This window comes from Salmo trutta, unplaced genomic scaffold (assembly GCF_901001165.1).
Source record: "Salmo trutta unplaced genomic scaffold, fSalTru1.1, whole genome shotgun sequence".
Lineage (NCBI taxonomy): Eukaryota > Metazoa > Chordata > Actinopteri > Salmoniformes > Salmonidae > Salmo > Salmo trutta.
The window spans coordinates 11,996-38,246 of NW_021823171.1; the positions used below are offsets into that span (position 1 = coordinate 11,996).

Consider the following 26,251-nt stretch of genomic DNA (forward strand, 5'->3'; position numbering starts at 1 on the left):
TTCTATGGTAGAGTAGGTCAGGGTGTGACAGGGGGTGTTTTGTGTTTTTTTATGTTTTGTATATCTATGTTTAGGTTCTAGTTTTTCTATTTCTATGTTGTTTTTTGGGGGGATGTTCTCCAATTAGAGGCAGCTGGTCCTCGTTGTCTCTAATTGGAGATCATACTTAAGTAGGTTTTTTTTTCCCACCTGTGTTTGTGGGTAGTTGTCTTCTGTTTAGTTTAAGTACCTGACAGAACTGTGCCCTTTCGTTTTCTCTTTGTTATTTTTTTCTTTAGTGTTCTGAGTTTAAATAAATTTCATCATGAGCAATCAACACGCTGTGCTTTGGTCCCCTCTCTAGCATTATTATTAGCATTATAGCATTATACAGTGCATTCGGAAAGAATTCAGACTTTTTTTCTCCACATTTTACGTTACAGCCTTATTCTAAAATGGATTAAATACAATGTTCCACCTCATAAATCTACACACAATACCCCACAATGACAAAGCAAAAACAGTTTTTAAACATTTTTGGCAAATGTATTAAAAATAAAAAACGGAAATATCACATTTACATAAGCATTCAGACCCTTTACTCAGTACTTTGTTGAAGCGCCTTTGGCAGCGATTACAGCCTTGAGTCTTATTGGGTATGATGCTACAAGTTTGGCACAACTGTATTTGGGGAGTTTCTCCCATTCTTCTCTGCAGATCCTCTCAAGCTCTGTCAGGTTAGATGGGGAGCGTCGCTGCACAGCTATTTTCAGTTCTCTCCAGAGATGTTCGATCGGGTTCAAGTCCGGGCTTTGGCTGGGCCACTCAAGGACATTCAGAGACTTGTCCCGAAGCCACTCCTGCTTTGTTTTGGTTGTGTGCTTAGTGTCGTTGTCCTGTTGGAAGGTGAACCATCGCCCCAGTCTGAGATCCTGAGTGCTTTGGAGCAGGTTTTCATCAAGGATCTCTCTGTACTTTGCTCTTTTCCTCAATCCTGACTAGTCTCCCAGTCCCTGTCGCTGAAAAACAACCCACACCATGATGCTGCCACCACCATGCTTCACTGTAGAGATGGCGCCAGTTTTCCTCCAGATGTGAGGCTTGGAATTCAGCCCAAAGAGTTCAATCTTGGTTTCATCCGACCAGAGAATCTTGTTTCTCATGGTGTGAGAGTCCTTTAGGTGCATTTTGGCAAACTCCAAGTGGGCTGTCATGTGCCTTTTACTGAGGAGTGGCTTCCGTCTGGCCCCTCTAACATAAAGGCCTGATTGGTGAAGTGCTGCAAGATGGTTGTCCTTCTGGAAGGTTATCCCATCTCATCAGAAGAACTCTGGAGCTCTGTCAGATAGACCATCGGGTTCTTGGTCACCTCCCTGACCAAGGCCCTTCTGCCCTGATTGCTCAGTTTGGCCAGGTAGCCAGCTCTAGGAAGAGTCTTGGTGGTTCCAAACTTCTTCCATTTAAGAATGATGGAAGCCATTGTGTTCTTGGGGACCTTCAATGTTGCAGAAATTTGTTGAAACCCTTCCCCAGATCTGTGCCTCTACACAATCCTGTCTCAGAGCTCTACAGACAATTCCTTAGACCTCACGGTTTGGTTTTTGCACTGACATGCACTGTCAACTGTGGGACCTTATATAGAAAGGTTGATGCCTTTCCAAATCATGTCCAATCAATTGAATTTACCACTGGTGGACTCCAATCAAGTTGAAGAAACATCTCAAGGATGATCAATGGAAACAGGATACACTAGTTCCAGTCTCATAGCAAAGGATCTGAATACTTATGTAAGTAAGGTATTTGTTCTTTTTTTTTTGCAAAATTTTATAAAAACCTGTTTTGCTTTTCATTATGGGGTATTGTGTGTAGATTAAGAAGGATTTTTTTAAATCCACTTTAGAATAAGGCTGTAATGTAACAAAATGTGGAAAAAGTCAAGGGGTCTGAATACTTTTTGAATGTACTCTATATCTCTCTAACATTATATCTAACATGATACCTCTCTAATATGTAACATGTGAAATGTGTTGCGCTATTTTAGAGGACAACCATGTCTCTCTGAGTTAGTAGGTAATGTCAGTGATAAGATAGGATCTCACCTTCTCTCCATGGATGGACCTCCTGTGTCTTGCAGGCTGCAACCAGTGTGGATAGGTAATCTCATAGCTCTCTCTGTGTTCTATTCTGTGGCTGTTCTCCTGAGGGCTCGGTCTCTGCTCCTCTACACAAAGGATTTACAAGCATGTCAACAAAGGTGACAGTAGAAGGTAACAGTTTATTGACAGATTCGTTGGTTGATTGATTTCTCAATTAAACCAGTGCACTTCATTTTCTTAGACAGGTTTGAATATGATGTCTCCTGATAAAATATAACAAAACAAGCTTGTGTAGTCATTGTAAAATCAACTCAAATAAATGTCTGTCACATGCTTCGTAAAACAGCAGGTATAGACCAACAGTGAAATGCTTACTTACGGGCCCTTCCCAACAATGCAGAGAGAAAGACAATAATGAGTAATGACAATAATGAGTAATGATAACTTGGCTATATGGGTACCAGTACCAAGTCGATGTGCAGGGGTACGAGGTAATTGAGGTAGATATGAACATATAACTAGGAATTGAGTGACAGATAATTAACAGTAACAGCAGCGTATGTGATGAGTCAAAAAAGTTGGTGCAAAAAGGGTCAATGCAGATAGTCCGGGTAGCTATTTGGTTAAAGACGCAATATGCAGAAATCTTTCCGCCATTTCCTGATTGCTAAAATTCCAATAGTTCGCCTAACTTCAGTTTATGTGACAAAACAAGCAATAGTATAGACAAGTGCAGATAATCATTTACCATCTAAACCACTGTGAAATATATTTTCAATAACCAAATATATTGTATTTTCAGCTGTTTGAAACTAATGTACAAAACCGGAAGTAAAATAGACAAAAATGAAACGGGAAGCATAGAAATAGCGCACATAGAACAGATCAGCCGCTTCTTAGACTTGCTTTCAACGCAAATGACAGTTCTATAACTAACATTTCTATGTAAATTTGGTCAGATCACCCAAAAAGTTACATAATGCAGTTTTAACTAATTAACTAACTATATAGCAGTCTTGTAGCTTGGGTCTAGAAGCTGTTCCGGGTCCTGTTGGTTCCAGACTTCCAGTAGCAGAGAGAACAGTCTATGACTTGGGTGGCTGGAGTCTTTGACCATTTGTAGGGCCTTCCTCTGACACCGCCTACTACAGAGGTCCTGGATGGTGGGGAGCTTGGCCCCACTGATGTTTGCACTACCCTCTGTAGCTTAGTGATGAGCTTGGAGGGCACTATGGTGTTGAATGCTGAGCTGTAGTCAATGAACAGCATTCTCACATAGGAGCTCCTTTTGTCCAGGTGGGAAAAGGGCAGTGTGGAGTGCAATAGAGATTGTGTCATCTGTAGATCTTTTGGGGCGGTATGTGAATTGGAGTGGGTCCAGGGTGTCTGGGATGATGGTGTTGATGTGAGCCATGAACAAACTTTCAAAGCATTTCATGGCTACAGATGTGAGTGCTAGTCATTTAGACAGGTTACCTTGGCACAGGGACTATGGTGGTCTGTTTGAAAGATGTAGATATTACAGACTGGGTCAGGTAGAGGTTTAAAATGTCAGTGAACACATTTGCCAGCTGGTCAGCGCATGCACTGAGTATGCATCCTGGTAATCTGTTTGAATGTTAACCTGTTTAAAGGTCTTACCCACATCTGCTATGTAGAGAATGACCACACAGTCATCCAGAACAGCTAGGGCTCTCATGCAAGGTTCAGTGTTGCTTGCCTTGAAGTAAGCACAGAAGCCATTTAGCTCATCTGGTAGGCTCGCATCACTGGACAGCTCGCGGCTGGATTTCCTTTTGTAATCCATGATCATTTACAAGCCCTGCCACATCTAATGAGCATCAGAGCCGGTGTAGTAGGATTCTATCTTAGTCCTGTATTGGCGCTTGCCTGTTTGATGGTTTGTCGGAGGGCATAGCGGGACTTCTTATAAGCGTCCAGATTAGTGTCACGCTCTTTGAAAGCACCTTTAGCTCAATACGGATGTTGCCTGTAATCCATGGCTTCTGCTTGGGATATGTACGTACGGTCACTGTGGGGACAATGTCGTTGATGAACTTATTAATGAAGCTGGTGACTGATGCGGTAAACTCCTCAATGCCACATATTCCAGTCTGCGCTAGCAAAACAGTCATGTAGCTTATTATTCACTTAATTAGGACCACTTCCATATTTGGGTGTGTCTATGGTACATCCTGTTTGAATTTTTGCTTGTAAGCAGAAATCAGGAGGGTAGAATTATGGTCAGATTTGCCTAATGGAGGGCGAGGGAGAGCTTTGTATGTGTTTTCTGTGGGTGGAGTAAAGGTGATCTAGAGTTATTTCATCTCTAGTTGCATTTGTGACATGCTGGTAGATTTCAGTATTCCTGCATTAAAATCACAGGCCACTAGGTGCGCCGCCTCTGGATGACCATTTTCTTGTTTGATTATAGCCCTATAGAATACCACAGTATGAGTCATAATACCCATAGAACCTAGCAATCAAACAAGGAAATGGTTCCAATCATTTTTCACTGTTCATTTTTAGAAACACTTAAAATAAGGGCTGTGTTTTGTGTAGGCTTACCCTGGCGTGAGGTTTTGATAATAGTGTAAATCTCTCTAGGACAAGGGGACTTTTATCAATATATTTGCTGGTATTTACCATACAAAAATGAAACGCTATTTAGCTGCTAATGTGGCTTTCACAAAGAATTACAAATTCCATGATGATCTGGACGAGACTGCCGAATTGAGGCAAAAATCTCTGGATTAGCTATCTAATGTTATCTAAATTTAGTAATGAAAAAATTGACAACATTTCTTTAAATGGACAATTCTGTGAACTGCCTTGTGCAAGTTTTAAATTGACACAATACCTGTTAGCAAAGGTGTCAGCTAGAGATGACATGCAAGGAGCTTGCATGGATTTGTAGTCTTGCATGATGTCTACTTTGATGCTAATTAGCATTTTCTAATCTGAGAGAAAATAGATTTGAATATATTGATATTGATTTATATGGTTATCAAAACGTCACTCCAGGGTAAGCCTACACAAAACACAGACCTTATTTTAAGTGTTTCTAAAATTCCTTATGGGAAAAATGAATGGTGGAAAAATGATTGGAACCGTTTCCCTGTTTGACCGCTAGGCTTTATGGGTATTATGACACCTCTACTGTGGGGCTCTATACAGCTGGCGTAGTCTTGGTTTGTGGTGGTAAATAGAAAGCTATGAAAAATATAGATGAAAACTTGCTTGGTACATATTATGGTCTTCAGTTTATCATGAGGTAGCCAACAGGAAGTTCTTTAGATTACTGAATTTAAAACTGACCTCAGTACATTCTTAAAAAATAATTTAGGCTGCAATTTATAGAAAACTTGCTTATGTTATGAATGAATAAGAAAATGGATTATTTCAAACATTCACAATAGCCTATGAAAGACTAAATAAACCTAGCTATGGACTGAATGAACCAACATTATGCACAGTTCAAAATAAATTATCTTGAAATATTTAGCAGCCATCCAGAAAATGTCCATGCATTAACTTACTGATTAGCTATTGTAATGAATGCACAGACTTACCGGCAGCATCTACGTGACCGGATACAACAGACCCAACACAGCAGATAACGACTGTCAAATACAGACACAGACTCAGAAGGGAATATGCAAAACACCAATTAAAGCGGGTTAACCGTTCTCGTGGACTCATGCTAAAATAAAGGGTTAGAATTTAAACACCACAATATAATCGCAAAAAAATGAAAAATAAATGAATAGGCAAAATATAAATAATAGCTGCCTGTCGACATATCCTATGAAGCGGATAAATGTGTAGGCAACAATAGCACTGTATCGCTGTGTCTGCCTCGGATGCTTCCACAGAAGGAGAGCGCTTCTCTGTTTCCAGTTCTTCCTTTCATTTTCAGCCCCTCCCCTTTACCCACAACTGGGCGCGCGTGCACCCGGACAATCGATTTCTGTGATTTTGAAAACGTTTGAAGACTAGACATTGTTTTATCAGAGCCCTAACACTTACGCGTATAAAATAATACATTCTATTCTATTTTTCAAAAATTCCTACAGTATGTAATATGATAGGTGAATGTGAATTTCTGAAATACAGAACGTCTCATGGCAATAGTCTACTGTAAAACATATCTACTAAAGATGAATTATGTTATACAGCTCAGGCTCTGTACTAAAGACATAATATTTCCTATATAGTGCACGGCAGTGTTGTGTTCGAGACCACAGAAAGCGAGACCGATTCAAGACAAGGACCGGAGGGAATCTAGTCCAAGACCGAGACCGGAGTGGGGGATGAGAGGTCCGAGAACAAGTCAAGACCGAGACCAGAAAAATGCGAGGGTAATTCAAGACCATGACTGTAATTTTATCAAATCGTCACTATAATAAGAGTTCAAAATGTCCAATATTTCTGTGTTCATATTTCAGGACAACATATGGATTTTTAGGCATTCAGAATGGTGAAAGAAATACATGCTGAGGGCAAATAGAGCCACTCTACACATTATTACTAACCCAAACACAGTTGGGAACAATGAGGAGCTAGGAACACAAGCATTTCACTACACCCACAATAACATCTGCTAAATATGATTATGTGACCAATACAATTTGATTTGAGAGCCTTCTACGCTTTCAGAAAAAATGCAAAGGATTTATAGCAAAATAATAATAATTATATTATTATTTTCAATGATGTTCTGATTTCATCTCTTCAATTTTTGTTAGAGAGGATAAGTTTAACGCTGAATATATATTTTTTGATAAATCTAGCTAGCTAAATCAGCCATTGGCTAGGCCATCAGAAGCTTGATAGAAAGCATCTGCCATTCAACTGTATTAGGGTAACATTTTGGAGTGATAGTGGAATCAACCAATCACATTGACTTGTAATGACCAACAGGTCGAAGGCCAACAGGTCACTGTGCAGCAGTGAGCAGTAGTTTCCCCATGATCTAAGCTAACTTTTGTTGTAGGCTAGTTTGCAGCTGCTGCAGCAGGTGTTATCGAAGAGGATGTTATGGCTAATTTGTTAGCTTCTCCCTTTTCAAGAATAACTTTCACCAAGAAGTTAAAATAACTGATGTGTGTGAAACATTGTTGCATTTAAACTTTAGATCACCCATTACTTTGTGTGCTAAACATGAAATGTTTTTTTTTTGCAATGGGAGGTAATAGTTGTAAATTGCGATTGGAAAATGCTTAGCCTAATGATTGTGTTTTTGTATTCTTATGATTGGGACCTACTGGCTTATAATGTCAGAGTGAATGGACTGCTGTCTTTCCATCCATATGCAGTGGTGTAGTGATGCCTGGAGAAGTAGGTCCTGTATGATGGAAAGGCCCCGTGTGAAAATCCTATGTTTTCATATAGATTTTCAGATTTTCCCTCTAAAAAAATAAAAAATAAATTAAAAGACAAAAATGTGATGTTAAAAGTCCACAGTCATTCTTAAACCTCATCAGGAGACCATTTTTTAGGTCTGGAAAAAAAAGATTTTTTGGAGGGTGTAGTTGCCCTTTAATTCAATTGAGCGAAACAAAATTCCCTCCCCATAGATACAAATCAGCATAAAATCATTCTGTCAGGTAGGCTAACATTGCAGTCAACATTTCATTGGGAAGGTTTTTTGGGGAGGCCTTTAGAAATATTGATGCAACAGCGCTTGATGACTGGATTACACATTGCAAATAACCTACTAACCAAGACTAAGGACCACTGTAGAAACTATGAGAATAGAAATGTTCAGAACTTTTGTGAAACATCACAGCACAGTTGAAAATAATTGGCAAATATAAATCAAACTGGATGGTGTTCAAAGATAGATGGGAGAGGTTGAGTGATGCTGAAGAATGGGACTAAAAACAAACAAAATATAATTATTATAAAATATACTGTGTCCGTAAAATGCTTATGGTATGTATAAAGTATAAGCCTAAGTGTTGTTGTCCATTAGTTTAATCCAATTAGGGGAGGGGTGGTAGGGTTAGGGGTAAATAATAAACAAAAATTAGTTTAAAATAATAAATATATTATCTATAGAGTACCAGTCAAAAGTTTGGACACACCTACTCATTCAAGGGGTTTTCTTTATTTTGACTATTTTCTACATTGTAGAATAATAGTGAAGATATCAAAGCTATGAAATAATACATATGGAATCATGTAGTAACCAAAGAAATGTTAAACAAATCAGAATGTATTTTATATTTGAGATTCTTCAAAGTAGCCACCCTTTGCCTTGATGACAGCTTTGCACACTCTTTGCATTCTCTCAACCAGCTTCATAAGGAAGGCTTTTCCAACAGTCTTTAAGGAGTTCCCACATATGCTGAGCACTTGATGGCTGCTTTTCCTTCACTCTGCAGTATAAGTCACCACAAACCATCTCAATTGGGTTGAGGTCAGGTGATTGTGGAGGCCAGGTCATCTGATGCAACACTCCATCACTCTCCTTCTTTGTCAAATAGCCCTTACACAGCCTGAAGGTATGTTGGGTCATTGTCCTGTTAAAAAGAAATGTATAGTCCCAGTAAGCGCAAACCAGATGGGATGGCGTATCACTGCAGAATGCTGTGTTAAGTGTGGTTAAGTGTGCCTTGATGGTTAAGTGTGCCTTGAATTCTAAATAAATCACAGACAGTGTCACCAGCAAAGCACCCCCACACCATCACACCTCCTCCTCCATACTTCATGGTGGGAACCACACATGCGGAGATCATCCGTTCACCTACTCTGCATCTCACAAAGACACGGAGGTTGGAACCAAAAATCTCAAACTTGGACTCATCAGACTAAAGGACAGATTTCCACTGGTCTAATGTTGCTTGTGTTTCTTGGCCCAAGCAAGCCTCTTCTTATTATTGGTGTCCTTTAGTCATGGTTTCTTTGCAGCAATTCGACCTAGAAGGCCTGATTCGCGCAGTCTCCTCTGAACAGTTGATGTTGATGTGTCTGTTACTTGAACTCTGTGAAGCATTTATTTGGGCTGCAATCTGAGGTGCAGTTAACTCTAATGAACTTATCCTCTGCAGCAGAGGTAACTCTGGGTCTTCCTTTCCTGTGGCGGTTCTCATGGGAGCCAATTTCATCATAGCACTTGATAGTTTTGAAGAAACTTTCAATCTTTTAAAGTCTTAAAGTAATGATGGACTGTCATTTCTCTTTGCTTATTTGAGCTGTTCTTGACATAATATGGACTTGGTCTTTAACAAATAGGGCTATCTTCTGAATACCACCCTTACCTTGTCACAACACAAATTATATGCTCAAACGCATTTAGAAGGAAAGAAAGTCCACAAATGAACTTTTAACAAGGCACACCTGTTAATTGAAATGCATTCCACATACAAATCATTAAAATCCAGATGGAAATTATTACACAAGAAACAACCTAATATCACACAGTCAAACTCTCAGTCATTTAGTAAGTTCACCATTCTGCCATTCTCACTGTTAAACATCGCACAGTGTTCAACACAACGGCTCTTTATGTCAATCATTTGATCTGATCAGCCAACGGCAATTTTTTTTCTAAAGTAATCTAGTATAATTTCATGTCTACAACCTCATGAAGCTGGTTGAGAGAATGCCAAGAGTGTGCAAAGCTGTCGTCAAGGCAAATATACTATATAATATATTTTGATTTGTTTAACACTTCTTTGGTTACTACATGATTCCATATGTGTTATTTCATAGTGTTGATGTCTTCACTATTATTATACAACGTACAATTTTTGACTGGTACTGTAAAAATGTACAAAATATATATATGGGGGATTTGAAATGATGTAGAAAATCACATTGATGGATGCCCCAATCTATCTGCAATTTTAAAGCTGATCCACCCCCTAAAAGAAAAGACTAAGGACCAAACGTTTTCACCACCCATTGTTGCCTTAGTTAGCATTTACTGGTAGATACACTACATGACCAAAGGTATGTGGACACCTGCTCGTTGAACATCTCTTTCCAAAATCATGGGCATTAATATGGAGTTGGTCCCCCCCTTTGCTGCTACAACAGCCTCCACTCTTCTTGGAAGGCTTTCCACTAGATGTTGGGACATTGCTGCGGGGACTTGCTTCCATTCAGCCACAAGAGCATTAGTGAAGTCAGGCACTAATGTTGGGCGATTAGTCTTGGCTCGCAGTCGGTGTTCCAACATCCCAAAGGTGTTTGATGTGGTTGAGGTCAGGGCTCTGTGCAGGCCGGTCAAGTTCTTCCACACCGATCTTGACAAACCATTTCTGTATGGACCTCAACGAGCGCACAGGGGCATTGTCATGCCGAATCAGGAAAGGGCCTTCCCCAAACTGTTGCCACAAAGCTGGAAGCACAGAATCGTCTAGAATGTCATTGTATGCTGTACCGTTAAGATTTCCTTTCACTGGAACATGGGGCCTGAACCATGAAAAACAGCCCCAGACCATTATTAATCCTCCACCAAACTTCACAGTTGGCACTATGCATTGGGGCAGGTAGCGTTCTCCAGGCATCCGCCAAACCCAGATCCAGAAGGTGAAACATGATTCATCACTCCAGAGAACACGTTTCCACTGCTCCAGAGTCCAATGGCGGCAAGCTTTACACCACTCCAGCCGACGCTTGGATTTGCACATGGTGATCTTAGGCTTGTGTGCGGCTGCTTGGCCATGGAAACCATTTCCTTAATCTCCCGACTAACAGTTATTGTGCTGACATTGCTTCCAGAGGCAGTTTGGAACTCGGTAGTGAGTGTTGCAACCGAGGACAGACGATTTATATGCACTATGCGCTTCTGCACTCTGCAGTCCAGTTCGGTGAGCTTGTGTGGCTTACCTTTTTACAGCTAAGTCATTGTTGCTCCTAGACGTTTCCACTTCACAATAACAGCACTTACCGTTGACCAGGGCAGCTCTAGCAGGGCAGAAATTTGACAAACTGACTTGTTGGAAAGGTGGCATCCTATGACAGTGCCAAGTTGAAAGTCACTTAGCTCTTCAGTAAGGCCATTCTACTGACAATATTTGTCTATGGAGATTGCATGGCTGTGTGCTCGATTTTATACACCTGTCAGGTGTGGCTGAATTAGCCGAATCCACTAATTTGAAGGGATGCCTACATACTTTTGTATATATAGTGTATCATAAGTTGAAACGTCTTTCCTACCTACCAGACTACTGGCTACCGATGTCAAAAAGTGGGTATAGGACGGTAGACCTGCATATAGCCTCCACTACACCACTGGCACTTTATTTTTTTTTACAAAAAGTGCACTTTCATACATGAGTGCGCTGGTACTATGGTTTCTGTCCTTTCAGCATCCCGAGCCTGAAGGCCCATGTTCAATAGGTTCGCCACAATGTCTATAATAGATATAAAGACTTAGAATTTCACCCTATCTCCCCTTTACTAATAGTGAGCGTGCAACTTTCCACCAATTTCCCTCACTCTTCCCTACCTGCGAGTCAAGGAAATTCATTTGAGGATATTTTTCAGTGAAAGTAAAAGACAGTAATGTTACCAGTAAAGTCGGAATCCCAGGTTTCAATAGGTCATAGGGTATCAATATTTCAAAAAGGAGTGTATATATTTGGCCTGGCGAAGTGCTTTTATGGCAGACTGAATGGAAGCGGATAATTCTGAGTTTTTTACTCCACTGGTCTGGGGAAGAAATTATGAGTCTTCAATACCCGACACATTCAATATGTGGTCTCGAGACCGAGTACAACACTGGTGCACTGCCTTTGACCAGGGCCATATGGCTGTGGGCACCCAGGGTGATAGTTATTGCCAGCGCAGGTGGTTTCTGGGCAGAGCGGCAGGTAGTGTACAGTACAGCATGCCATGACCATGCTGGGGTTGGCACCATTTCTGGGCAGGGATTGTAGTGGAGGGCAATCTGGTTTATGTAGGCCTACTGTACCAGCGTTGTGTATGATGATACCAAACCTGAGAAAATAGATTCCATCTCGTTCTTGCTCTGTCCCACCAAAAGCAATAACATGGTCGGCCCAACTAGTATACATTCATCAGCCAATGTAAACCAGGGTGTGTGTGTGATATATATATATATATATAGAGAAGCAGACAGATGCTTCTCAGGAAAAACAATCAACAGTACACATTCTCTTGGTTTAATGGTTCCAGACATAAAAAGAGCGGCCGTATTTAATCACAGTAAAATATTGGTATACAGTACATGAGCAAAGAGAATGATGGTGTGGAGTTATGAAAGACCTCTTGTTTTACTGCCACCGTCGACAGTTTGTTCCAATCGAGAGTTTGTGATTAACAGTATCTGTCCATGCAGAGCTGTCAACCCTCTCCATCCCACAGCAGGAGCATTTGGGAGCACGACAAACTCCCCATAGACTCTGTCCATGTTCAACGTTATCCACGAAGGGCCGGTGTCTGCTGGTTTCTACTCCTCTAGGAAAAGTTCTGTTCCCCGTCAGCTCAACAGTTGTCGTCTTCTAGAATGTTGGGGTGTTCCTCCCAGAACTGGTTCCCTATGACGTCACAGTGGTGGGCACCGACACGCCTCCTGGTGCGTGTCACTAGCACCTCCTCCCCCGCCTCGTTGGGGAGCTTCACGCTCTTGGTCACTGTTTCTTCCAGCTGGGACAGAGGGATAAAGGAAGGGGGTTAAGAATTTGAGAGTGAGAGAAGCGAAGGATAGGACAAATGTAAGCACCTACCTAATTATTATTATGTATTATGATGGTTAACCCTATTTCACACGTAATATACAGGTGTGAATTGTATAACCCTAACCCTTCATATCCCACTCCCACAGACACCCTTGGAGTGAGCCATTATTGAAGGTGACCCTGGAGCAATTAGGGTTAAGTGCCATGCTCAAGGGCACGTCGACAGATTTTCACCAAGTCATCTTGGTGATTGGAACCAGCAACATTTCAGTTACTGGCCCAACACTCTTAACCGCTAGGCTACCTATTGCCCTCACACACACAAGCCTGTATTTTTTATGAATGTATCTGAAATGGCACCCAATTGTCTATATAGTGTCTATATAGTGCACTACCTCAGAGGCTCTATATAGGGAATAGGGTGCATTAAGGACAACCGGAGTTCTCACCTTCTCCCAGATGAGGGTGGTTCCTTTCCTGTGGACCAGAGGCTCCTTGTTGTAATTGATATCAAACTCAGAAAACAGGATCTCATTCTTATCTGCTGCCAACGTTCCCTGGGAGAGAGAGAGACATCACAGAGATTTGATTATGTATCTAAAGGTCTTTGTAAATTGAACGGTCAACTGTGAGGTAGTTTTCAGTGAAAGTAAACAACATGAAGTAGTCATCCATTCGAAAACTATTATCATAATAATTATAGTTATGACTAACAAGCAGATGCCCCTTAGCAAATGACACACCTGAAAAACAACAGATATTTGAAGACTGTGACACCTCCACACCTGTAATTATGCTAATCTCACTGGAGTAACTCCCACCTTTAGTCTGTCCTCTGCCTGTGTAGTGGTGAGTCCGCCTTTCTGCACCAACGTCCAAAACACTGTGTTATACAGGTTGTTGACGTGACCTAGCGAACACACACACCATTACGAAAGAGAACCAGAAATGTGGAAGAAAATCTACTGTATTCAAAGCACACACACACACACACAGGATAACGTATTGGGGGATAGGAGTGTGTGTGTGTGTATATTTACAGTCAGCCTGCCTCCAGCTGAGGTAGTCCCGGAGGTTGCGGTTGGTAGGATACAAAACCACCCGCCCGTCAAACCCCGGGGGGTAAAGGAGGGGCTGGTCTCTGAAGTAGTCCCTCCAGTAGAACACGTAGGAAGAGGAGAACTGGGACGCTACATGGGTCATCAGCTTACTGGAGGGGGGAGGAGGGGGGGTGGAAGGGGAGAGGGAAGAGAGAGGGAGGAGAAAAGTGAGGGGGTCACTCAAATGCAATAAACATTTATTGTGTGTGTCTGTGTGGTTGGGGAGTGTCTGTGTCTCTGTACGTGTGTGTCTGTACGTGTGTGTCTCTGTACGTGTGTGTCTCTCTGTACGTGTGTGTCTCTCTGTACGTGTGTGTCTCTCTGTACGTGTGTGTCTCTCTGTACGTGTGTGTCTCTCTGTACGTGTGTGTCTCTCTGTACGCGTGTGTCTCTCTGTACGCGTGTGTCTCTCTGTACGCGTGTGTCTCTCTGTACGCGTGTGTCTCTCTGTACGCGTGTGTCTCTGTACGCGTGTGTCTCTGTACGCGTGTGTCTCTGTACGCGTGTGTCTCTGTACGCGTGTCTCTCTGTACGCGTGTCTCTCTGTACGCGTGTCTCTCTGTACGCGTGTCTCTCTGTACGCGTGTCTCTCTGTACGCGTGTCTCTCTGTACGCGTGTGTCTCTGTACGCGTGTCTCTCTGTACGTGTGTCTCTCTGTACGTGTGTCTCTCTGTACGTGTGTCTCTCTGTACGTGTGTGTCTCTGTACGTGTGTGTCTCTGTACGTGTGCGTTATTACCTGGCTCTCCTCTTGAACCAGTTGGAGGTCCTCTTGAAGACGAAGCTGAACTCGTCACTCTGTCCGTACGAGATGATGATGTCATCCAGATCCTCCATGACAGACCTGGCGCTGCACGTCATCAGACCCAGAGCTCTGTCGTCGTTGGGCTTCATGAAGTTGTGCTGCTCTGCAAACCTACAGCAACACAGGGTCAGTCAGTGGGTCAGTCAGTCAGTGGGTCAGTCAGTCAGTGGGTCAGTCAGTCAGTCAGTGGGTCAGTCAGTGGGTGGGTGGGTGAGTGGGTCAGTCAGTCAGTCAGTGGGTCGGTCAGTCAGTCAGTGGGTCAGTCAGTCAGTCAGTGGGTCAGTCAGTGGGTCAGTCAGTCAGTGGGTCAGTCAGTGGGTGGGTGGGTGGGTGAGTGGGTCAGTCAGTCAGTCAGTGGGTCGGTCAGTCAGTCAGTGGGTCAGTCAGTCAGTCAGTGGGTCAGTCAGTGGGTCAGTCAGTCAGTGGGTCAGTCAGTGGGTGGGTGGGTGAGTGAGTGGGTCAGTCAGTCAGTCAGTGTGTGGGTGGGTGGGTGGGTCAGTCAGTCAGTCAGTGTGTGGGTGGGTCAGTCAGTCAGTCAGTGTGTGGGTGGGTCAGTCAATCAGTCAGTGGGTCGAGCTACAGATACTTCCCCCAGTCCACTTCAAGGGTGCGTATCAATAATAAAATACATTGTTCCCGTCCTGCTTGGTCACTAAGCAATTGACTGCGAAATGCGACAGGATGGTAACGATTTTCTCCACATATTTAATCTGCACAGATCATTCAGTGCAGAAGAGAGGAGAGGATGCCACTGCAGATACACCCCCAGCTATTCTCTGGAGTTACAGATACACCCCCAGCTACTCTATGGAGTTACAGATACACCCCCAGCTATTCTCTGGAGTTACAGATACACCCCCAGCTACTCTATGGAGTTACAGATACACCCCCAGCTATTCTCTGGAGTTACAGATACACCCCCAGCTACTCTCTGGAGTTACAGATACACCCTCCCAGCTACTCTCTGGAGTTACAGATACACCCCCCCAGCTACTCTCTGGAGTTACAGATACACCCTCCCAGCTACTCTCTGGAGTTACAGATACACCCCCCCAGCTACTCTCTGGAGTTACAGATACACCCCCCCAGCTACTCTCTGGAGTTACAGATACACCCCCCCAGCTACTCTCTGGAGTTACAGATACACCCCCCAGCTACTCTCTGGAGTTACAGATACACCCCCCCAGCTACTCTCTGGAGTTACAGATACACCCCCAGCTACTCTCTGGAGTAGAGGTCGACCGATTAATCGGAATGGCCAATTAATTAGGGCCAATTTCAAGTTTTCATAACAATCGGTAATCGGTATTTTTGGACACTGATTTGCAGATTTTAATTTTATTTAACTAGGCAAGTCAGTTAAGAACACATTCTTATTTTCAATGACAGCCTAGGAACGGTGGGTTAACTGCCTTGTTCAGGGGCAGAACGACAGATTTTTACCTTGTCAGCTCGGGGATTTGTTTTTGCAACCTTCCGGTTACTAGTCCAATGCTCTAACCACCTGCCTTACATTGCACTCCACGAGGAGCCTGCATGGCAGGCTGACTACCTGTTACGCGAGGGCGGCAAGAAGCCAAGGTAAGTTGCTAGCTAGCCTTAAACTTATCTTATAAAAAACAATCAATCTTAACAATCACTAGTTAACTACACATGGTTGATGATATTACTAGTTTATCTAGCCTGTCCTGCGTTGCATATAATCGATGCGGTGCCTGTTCATTTCTTATTGAATCACAGCCTACTTCGACAAACTGGTGATGATTTAACAAGCGCATTTGCGAAAAAAGCACTGTCGTTGCACCAATGTACCTAACCATAAACATCAATGCCTTTCTTTAAAATCAATACATAAGTATATATTTTTAAACCTGCATATTTAGTTAATATTACCTGCTAACATGAATTTCTTATAACTAGGGAAATTGTGTCCCTTCTCTTGCGTTCCGTGCAAGCAGTCAGGGTATATGCAGCAGTTTGGGCCGCCTGGCTCATTGCGAACTGTGTGAAGTCCATTTATTCCTAACAAAGGCCGTAATTTATTTGCCAGAATTGTACATAATTATGACATAACATTGAAGGTTGTACAATGTAACAGCAATATTTAGACTTAGGGATGCCATCCGTTAGATAAAATACGGAACAGTTCCATATTTCACTGAAAGAATAAATGTTTTGTTTTCTAAATGATAGTTTCCGGATTCAACCATTTTAATGACCAAAGGCTCGTATTTCTGTGTGTTATTATGTTATAATTAAGTCTATGATTTGATAGAGCAGTCTTGACTGAGCAATGGTAGGCACCAGCAGGCTCGTAAGCATTCATTCAAACAGCACTTTCGTACATTTGCCAGTATTTCTGTGTGTTATTATGTTATAATTAAGTCTATGATTTGATAGAGCAGTCTTGACTGAGCAATGGTAGGCACCAGCAGGCTCGTAAGCATTCATTCAAACAGCACTTTCGTCCATTTGCCAGCAGCTCTTCGCAATGCTTCAAGCATTGTGCTGTTTATGACTTCAAGCCTATCAACTCCTAAGATTAGGCTGGTGTAACCGATGTAAAAAGGCTAGCTAGTTAGCGGGGTGTGCGCTAATAGCGTTTCAAACGTCACTCGCTCTGAGACTTGGAGTAGTTGTTCCCCTTGCTGTGCATGGGTAACGCTGCTTCGCGGGTGGCTGTTGCCAATGTGTTCCTGGTTCGAGCCCAGGTAGGAGCGAGGAGAGGAACGGAAGCTATACTGTTACACTGGCAATACTAAAGTGCCTATAAGAACATCCAATAGTCAAAGGTATATGAAATACAAATCGTATAGAGAGAAATAGTCCTATAATTCCTATAATAACTACAACCTAAAACTTCTTACCTGGGAATATTGAAGACTCATGTTAAAAGGAACCACCAGCTTTCATATGTTCTCATGTTCTGAGCAAGGCACTTAAATGTTAGCTTTTTTTACATGGCACATATTGCACTTTTACTTTCTTCTCCAACACTTTGTTTTTGCATTATTTAAACCAAATTGAACATGTTTCATTATTTATTTGAGGCTGAATTGATTTTATTGATGTATTATATTAAGTTAAAATAAGTGTTCATTCAGCATTGTTGTAATTGACATTATTACAAATAAATAAAAAATAAAAACCGGCCGATTAATCGGTATCGGCTTTTTCGGTCCTCCAATAATCGGCATCGGCGTCGAAAAATCATAATCGGTCGACCTCTACTCTGGAGCTACTTACTTGTGGAAGTTCCTTCCATCCAACCGCACCACGATGTAACAGTTTTTCAGACAGGTGTCGTCTGTCTCGAAGTTACGGACATACTCAAACTTGCTCTTGGCCATTCTGGAGCTGCTGGTGAAAACACAGGCTACAGGCCGAAGGATGCACGTCTTGATGCCTCCTGGTAATCTACACGGCACTGGACCAAACATGAGGGTTCTGTGAGAAAGGACAGACCAGATCAAATCAAAGTAGGTTCTGTGGGAAAAGAAGAAGCAGCAGCACAAGGTTGGCTGTGGTCTTCATGTCTGAAATTCTGCTCTCTTTTAGACTCTGAGCATTTCTTATTATTCTGTACGAAAATTCAAGACACTCCATTTACTATGATGTTAAATTTAGTTTGGTATGTATTAATCTGTCCATCATCCATTTCATATATGTTACAAATTACAATTTGTATAACATTTCACAAATTGCAATTAATACAATATGCTACGAATTTGTAAGATACAATATGTTACAAATTACAATTTGTTGTGGCTAACATTAGCTAGGAGGCTAACGCTAACTATAGCCAGGCTAGGGGTTAAGGTTAAAGGGTTAAGGTTAGGGGAAGGGTGGGCGAACATGCTAAGTAGTTAAAATTAGTAAGTAGTTGCAAAGTGTATATATATATAAAACACCTTTATTTAACTAGGCAAGTGAGTTAAGAACAAATTCTTATTTACAATGACGGCCTACCCCACCAAACCCTGACGACGCTAGGCCAATTGTGCGCCGCCCATGGGACTGCCAATCACGGCCGGTTCTGAAACAGCCTGGAATCGAACCAGGGTCTGTAGTGATGCCTCTAGCACTGAGACGCAGTGCCTTTGATAGCTGCGCCACAATTAGCTAAAATTATCCATTCGAGATTCGAACATGCATTTTTTAGGTTGATACCCATCCACCCTGACCAACCAACCTCATTCCGTTTTTGCATTAAGTAGTCTTCTGTTTTATTTAACCTGTCATACTAATTTGACCATCCCTGATGTTACGTTTAGTCTATAAGACCAGGCTGACAGGCTAGCTAGCTACTTACAAATTATTGGCATCATCTTCGGTTCATGATGAATACTTCCTTAAAACAATGCTATATCTTAGTTTACTTTAGTTTAAACTATGTAAGTGACGCTATTGTCGAGGCAAGGCTTTACGTTTTTATTTTAATTTTACTGTGAGAATGTATCTGGAAAAGAACAGAACACATGTTGTTTTCGCCAATGGGTGCAACCCAGTCCGTCCACCAAATAAGTCCTACTAGAACAGATACTGCGTATTTCAGTTCCGGGACAGTATCTCATCTACGATCTCACCAAAAACAAACAAAAAAAACAACAACTAACGAACATAAATTGTTTTTGTTGTAGTTGTTGATTGTCTTTTAGCTGGGTTCCTGGACATAATTTCATTTTAAAAAAACAATAAAAACAAATATTACAGCCGTCTAATATGCAAATCTGCTTCATAGTACTACAACGCCCTCTCCCGGTGAAAATTGAGAAATGCAGCGGAAGAAGACTAAGTTTCCCATGATTCTTAGCGTCGTGCACGTCTCAGATTGTTTCAAACATGGAGGAGAGGGAAAGAAGAGGAGATGTGCTTGATAGCCAGGGGAATTCTATTTCATGTCTACTTCCTGTTTATACAGTCCATACAGGAAGCCCTCTGGGGAGCTGTACTGCTGCGTGGAGGAGAGGATAAGGGTGAAAGTTCACATCAGAACCTTTAAGGGGCTCCGTGGTGTGTGTTCTGGCTTCATAGTGGCCTTCGACAAGTTCTGGAACTTGGTGAGAGCTCACCCCCTTCCCTCGCCCTTACCCTTCCTTCCTTCCCTCGCCCTTACCCTTCCTTCCTTCCCTCGCCCTTACCCTTCCTTCCCTCGCCCTTACCCTTCCTTCCTTCCCTCGCCCTTACCCTTCCTTCCTTCCCTCGCCCTTACCCTTCCTTCCTTACTTCCCTCGCCCTTACCCTTCCTTCCTTCCCTCGCCCTTACCCTTCCTTCCCTCGCCCTTACCCTTCCTTCCTTCCCTCGCCCTTACCCTTCCTTCCCTCGCCCTTACCCTTCCTTCCCTCGCCCTTACCCTTCCTTACTTCCCTCGCCCTTACCCTTCCTTCCTTCCCTCGCCCTTACCCTTCCTTCCCTCGCCCTTACCCTTCCTTCCTTCCCTCGCCCTTACCCTTCCTTCCCTCGCCCTTACCCTTCCTTCCTTCCCTCGCCCTTACCCTTCCTTCCCTCGCCCTTACCCTTCCTTCCCTCGCCCTTACCCTTCCTTCCTTCCCTCGCCCTTACCCTTCCTTCCTTCCCTCGCCCTTACCCTTCCTTCCTTCCCTCGCCCTTACCCTTCCTTCCTTCCCTCGCCCTTACCCTTCCTTCCTTCCCTCGCCCTTACCCTTCCTTCCCTCACCCTTACCCTTCCTTCCCTCACCCTTACCCTTCCTTCCCTCACCCTTACCCTTCCTTCCCTCACCCTTACCCTTCCTTCCCTCGCCCTTACCCTTCCTTCCCTCGCCCTTACCCTTCCTTCCCTCACCCTTACCCTTCCTTCCCTCGCCCTTACCCTTCCTTCCCTCGCCCTTACCCTTCCTTCCCTCACCCTTACCCTTCCTTCCCTCACCCTTACCCTTCCTTCCCTCACCCTTACCCTTCCTTCCCTTACCCATGCCCTCCACAGCCTCTTGACAGGTGGCTTGCAGACTAGACTGTAGTCTGATGTAAGACGTTGCACACATCACTGTCCTCACTATCAACCCTCTCCTCTCTCTCTCTCTGCCCGGCGATGGTAGATGAGACCTACAGGGAACCTCTGCTGGGTGAAGCTCTCTACCACGAGAAGGCCCTCACTGTCACACGGGTAGGTCTGGCTGCCAACGAAGGGCTCTGATCCTCTAGTCTAGTGGTGCATTCTAGAGAGTAGGGTGTTGTTTTGGATGCAGGCTGAGACATATCCAGATCATGTGCCACTCACTAAAAAAGGTACAGCCATTTTCATTCTCTGCAATCAGAAAACCAACTCATTAGCTATCGCAAAGACTCTTTTAACCCCTTTGTCCCCCCTCTCCTTCTGTAGCTCTCTGACAAGCTGAAACTCCAGGAGAGTGCTGCTCTAAGAGAATGTGAGAAGAAGAAGCAGATAGACAAGAGAAAAGCTGAACCTCCCCAGGGTATGGAGGGACCCATACCCTCCAAACTCAAATCAGAGACAGCAGACGAGGGGACCCCAATAGAGGGGACCCTAGGGCAGTGGATCCCCAACTTGCGAGGACCACAGTGGGGCCCCCAGTGGGTGATGACCCAGGGGCCACAGGTCATCCCAAGATGGTGTAGAAGTCAGACGTTTGTCTTTGTCTTATCCCGTGTAAATAGCAGTTTTTTTCTCGTATATATCTTATTCTCACTTTCTATCTACAAACTAAATATACTTTCCTGCAACCCACCTCACCAAATGTGGTACGAATCTGCTATTTTATTCCTTATAACTGGAACCTGCATTAGGAGCTGGTCAGCTAACTAGCTACTAGTCTTTGTTAGCCATGGCTAGCGGTCTTCACCTTTAGCTCGGTCACCAGCCAGCCTTAGCTTGGACAATACGATATCAACCCAGAGCATATCGGACTGCTTATCTCTACCACATCACCGGAATCCTGCCGCTCTGGATCATTACACCGGATCATCGCAGCTAGCTAGCTGCAAACGAGTGGCTACTGTTAGCTAACGCCTTTGTCCCGAAGCAAGCACCAGTTAGCCTTGAGCTAGCCTCGAGCCAGGCCCATATACCAGCTAATTCTAGGGCTACGAAACCTCTTTTGCCAATTGGCCTGGACCCTTTATTGTCGACACGGAGCCCGCTGATCCATCGCGATTGGACTGCCGACGTGATCGTCCGATGTGGCCTCAACAGGTTATTCTGTTACAATATCACCGAAGAATCATTTGCTAGCCCCGGCCCGCTTCCTTTCTGAACGCTGTGTCCCCTGCTCGCCTAGCGTAGTAATGACTACCGAACAGCACCCTAACTCACCTATTGCTGCTCTTTTGACCATACGATCACTCGGCTACACAGCTGATGCCCCCTGGACTGTTTCAATAACACGGTACCTCATTTTGTTTATCTGTCGGCCCCAGCCTCGAACTCAGGTCCTGCATGTACCTAACTGACCCGCTCTGCCCATTCATCGCTATTTCCCCATTGTTGTCTTAGCTCTCCTGATCAACACCTGTGATTGCTTTATGCCTCTCTCTAATCAAATCAAATCAAATTTATTTATATAGCCCTTCGTACATCAGCTGATATCTCAAAGTGCTGTACAGAAACCCAGCCTAAAACCCCAAACAGCAAGCAATGCATGTGAAAGAAGCACGGTGGCTAGGAAAAACTCCCTAGGAAAAACTCCCTAGAAAGGCCAAAAACCTAGGAAGAAACCTAGAGAGGAACCAGGCTATGAGGGGTGGCCAGTCCTCTTCTGGCTGTGCCGGGTGGATATTATAACAGAACATGGTCAAGATGTTAAAATGTTCATAAATGACCAGCATGGTCAAATAATAATAATCATAGTAGTTGTCGAGGGTGCAACAAGCACGTCCGGTGAACAGGTCAGGGTTCCATAGCCGCAGGCAGAACAGTTGAAACTGGAGCAGCAGCACGGCCAGGTGGACTGGGGACAGCAAGGAGTCATGCCATTTGTCCACTGCACTGAGGCTAGGAAACTCTGCTCAGCAAATTGGATGCAGTCTATCACAGTGCAATCCGTTTTGTCACCAAAGCCCCATATACTACCTACCACTGCGACCTGTATGCTCTCGTTGGCTGGCCCTCGCTTCATATTCGTCACCAAACCCACTGGCTCCAGGTCATCTATAAGTCTTTGCTAGGTAAAGCCCCGCCTTATCTCAGCTCACTGGTCACCATAGCAACACCCACACTTAGCACGTGCTCCAGCAGGTATATTTCACTGGTCGTCCCTAAAGCCATCTCCTCCTTTGGCCGCCTTTCCTTCCAGTTCTCTGCTGCGAATGACTGGAACGAATTGCAAAAATCACTGAAGCTGGAGACTTATATCTCTCTCACCTAACTTTAAGCATCAGCTGTCAGAGCAGCTTACCAATCATTGCACCTGTACACAGCCATCTCTAAATAGCCCACCCAACTACCTCATCCCCATATTGTTTTTTTTGTTGTTGCTCCTGTCATGACATTGCCCTCTCTCTGGGTACAGAGAACACAGTTGAACCCCCTCCCTCTGCGCCAGGCCTTTTCTATGCACCATCCCCCGACCTCTATACTTCTGACACAGCTGTGGTGAGAGGGGTCGTAAAATTCTAAAGGAGAATGTCCTGCCGCATGGCCCAGTTGAGACAGAGAGGGGTTTCATTTCATAGAGAGACAAAGGAAATTCTTCCAACTCACAGAATTGGGGAACCGAACGACATTTATGTTCTGGAGAAGGTATAAAAGATCGGTGAAGAATCCAGCTACGAACTGGTCCGCTTGGTACAATTTTGTGATACTCATTGGAGACAATAGTGCCATATTACCATACTAAGGTTTATATAATAGCCTCAGCTATGGGACTTGCATCTAAATGGCTGTATACAATGATTTAATAAGATTAAAGCTATTTGGAATATGTTTAGAGGCTATGTACTGATGTTAATGTCATAGAATTGTATTTCTGTTCAAAGCTTAACTCAGTCATCGGCATGCCCCCAGGGACACAGACAAGACCTGGCGTCATGAGACAGCCTTTTTCTGTCATTCCGAATAAAACCCCCACTCAGGGTTACTTTCTTCAGACCAGGCCTCCACTCCATTACGAGTTGGCCAATAGCTTTGACCATACATTCCTCTACTGAACTTTAACCATACCACGTGGCTAAACTATCGATACAGAATAAGAACAAGTCTTTGATATTAAGTACTAGTCTGCAGCTAGAATTCGGTATCATTGAATGCGAAGACCGACGAAACATTAATTAATGTCGCTTTGAAAGATCCATTCTACCCGAGAGAGAGAGAAACTCCAACAAGGATCACGACGGCACACTGAGCGTAAATATATATTGATTGCAATTGTTTCCGAATGAGTGAGCGTTCATGTGCAAGGGATTAGCATATCAATTGTTAATATTAATGAACTGTGTGCCTCCTCAGCTGCCCTTTATGACCCTTTGTTTAAAAAGCCGCCATGCCTGTTTAGCCCACTAGGGCACATTACTCTACCAATTCTTTGTAATGATAATTACTGTTTGTATGCCTTCTGTGAATTACTTAGGGTAGTAAATAAATGATTTTAAGACAGTTGATGTATGGATGACTTAGTAAAGACTGAGTTCGTGCAGATACAACAATTTACGATGTTTGGAATGAGACTGGACGCGAGGTAAAATACACCATTTAAACCAGAAGATAATCGGTCAGATACTATAATATAATATGTTATAATATAGGAAAGTTATATTAGGAAAATTATAACTTTCTAATCTGAATATTTTCCTTGGTGCCCCGATCTCCTAGTTAATTACAGTTAAACGATTAATCAGTTTTATCGCGTAATAATAATAACAGGGAGTTATTTTGATAAACATGTCTTCAGTTAATGGTGCCCAGACACGACACTCCTTTGCATCCCAGTGTCTCTACTTGCACATCTTCTGCACATCTATCACTCCAGTGTTAATTCTAAATTGTAATTATTTCACCACTATGGCTTATTTATTGCATTAGCTCTCTAATCTTACTACATTTGCACACACTGTATATAGATTTTTCTATTGTGTTATTGACTGTACCCTTGTTTATCCCATGTGTAACTCTGTGTTGTTTGTGTCACACTGCTTTTATATTGGCCAGGTCGCAGTTGTAAATGAGAACTTGTTCTCAACTGGCCTACCTGGTTAAATAAAGGTTAAATAAAAAAAATAAGACCCAGGGGTCAAATGTTAAAGGTCAGGAACCAGGGACTGAGGGGCCCCAGAGAAGACGGTCCCAGAAGAAGTGTCCCAGCCCTATGGGAGAGTTCACACGCACCACATCAACAAGCTCTTCATACGGGGAGAGAACGTGCTTCTAGTCAACCTACAACCACTCTGAACCTGTTGTGTATTTTATCCAGCGGAGGTGGCAACCTAGCCTGGAACTGGAAGCCAGTCTGCTCTCTTGCCAACTCCTTATGGAGTTTCCATGCCATACATGAGCAGAAGCAGACAGACTGGCACCCGGGCTTGTGGCAAATCTCCAGGAAAGTTACTTGACCTCAAGGTGCAACAAGCTGAAGCTTTACCAAGACTGACCCATCAACACCTACTGCAGTATCTACACTGGTTTAGACCAACTAGCAGTGAACCATGAAGTCTCACTGCTACTGTATATCATATTGATATGTATTCTCTGCTTTATGCATACAATAATCAATAAAATATAAATGATCAAGCTGTCTTCCCTTGTCTGTCTTTTCTCATCTGGTCTTTGCCTCTGGGTCATATGAAACACAGTATTGAAATGCAGGCATGGGGTGCACCACTGTAAATAACCACCAGAGGGCAGTGTAGACTCATTCTAAGACATCTTGAGTCACTTGAAGTGAAAAACAAGTCTAAAAGGATTCATATAACTAAAGATACATTTAATTTGACATTATCCTGATATAGTGAGGATCAAAATGATAGACTAACCCAATGAATGTCGTTACATTTTTCTTATAAATATGCAGAGTATAATCTCAAAACAACTGCATCAATGCAGAAAACACATGTCATCCATGCTATGCCCGACCTGCCAACTCCAGGTAACATGGAGGCATATTGCTTCTAAAAAGAGGAAAGCCTACTGTTTGTCCCATCATATTGCTTTTCTGTCAGCTAGAGCACAAATGGCAGTGTGGTCTGATCTCAGAGGACCTCATATGTGTTATGAATAATGGAGATGGGGAAGGTTCAGATTGCAGATGGCACAACTCTTATTTGTCTAGACATTTCAGATCGTTTTATTCTTTAATGCCCACATTAGCCATAAACAGCATGATTTAAGTGCATGTCATTGCTGTTGTGTAGTTTTTGCTTTCTGTCTCTAAACTACAGAGGCTACCGAAGGACAATAAACCTTCATAATTTCCATAATATTTTGGAGCCGTGCAGGATCTGTTAAATTGATCAAACGTTGTCTGAGACAAGCCATTGTCCTACAGTACTTGAGTTTAAAATTACTCTCTGCTCTTCTTATACCTCAATCTGATCTATTCAAGCCCACTGGCTGTGTGTGTCTGTAGGGCACACTGTGTGTGTCTGTAGGGCTGCACTGTGTGTGTCTGTAGGGCTGCACTGTGTGTGTGTCTGTAGGGCTGCACTGT

The 26,251-nt window shown here is 43.2% G+C and overlaps 1 protein-coding gene and 1 long non-coding RNA gene across 2 annotated transcripts; one reads left to right on the top strand and one right to left on the bottom strand.

Annotated features, from left to right (window-relative positions):
• Positions 1–12,200: 12,200 nt before the first annotated feature.
• thg1l (tRNA-histidine guanylyltransferase 1-like) lies at positions 12,201–19,169 on the bottom strand. Its single transcript, XM_029748117.1, has 7 exons — positions 18,948–19,169; positions 17,882–18,082; positions 14,570–14,746; positions 13,771–13,940; positions 13,552–13,640; positions 13,180–13,287; positions 12,201–12,698 (listed from the first exon to the last, which is right to left on the bottom strand). The coding sequence occupies exons 2-7, from the start codon at positions 18,073–18,075 to the stop codon at positions 12,537–12,539; spliced, it is 900 nt and encodes a 299-aa protein (XP_029603977.1). The 5' UTR covers positions 18,076–18,082; positions 18,948–19,169; the 3' UTR covers positions 12,201–12,536.
• On the top strand, positions 18,031–21,352 carry LOC115189508 (uncharacterized). Its single transcript, XR_003876929.1, has 4 exons — positions 18,031–18,114; positions 19,557–19,695; positions 20,693–20,760; positions 20,977–21,352. It is a non-coding gene; the product is annotated as an uncharacterized LOC115189508 (long non-coding RNA).
• Positions 21,353–26,251: the final 4,899 nt, after the last annotated feature.

Coding starts and splice junctions, on each gene's coding strand:
- thg1l (XM_029748117.1), bottom strand. CDS start 18,075: ATGTTTGGTCCAGTGCCGTGTAGATTACCAGGAGGCATCAAGACGTGC. Junction 13,641..13,770: donor CAGCTGGAGGCAGGCTGACT/GTAAATATACAC, acceptor TGTGTTCGCTAG/GTCACGTCAACAACCTGTAT. Junction 13,288..13,551: donor AGGCAGAGGACAGACTAAAG/GTGGGAGTTACT, acceptor TCTCTCTCCCAG/GGAACGTTGGCAGCAGATAA.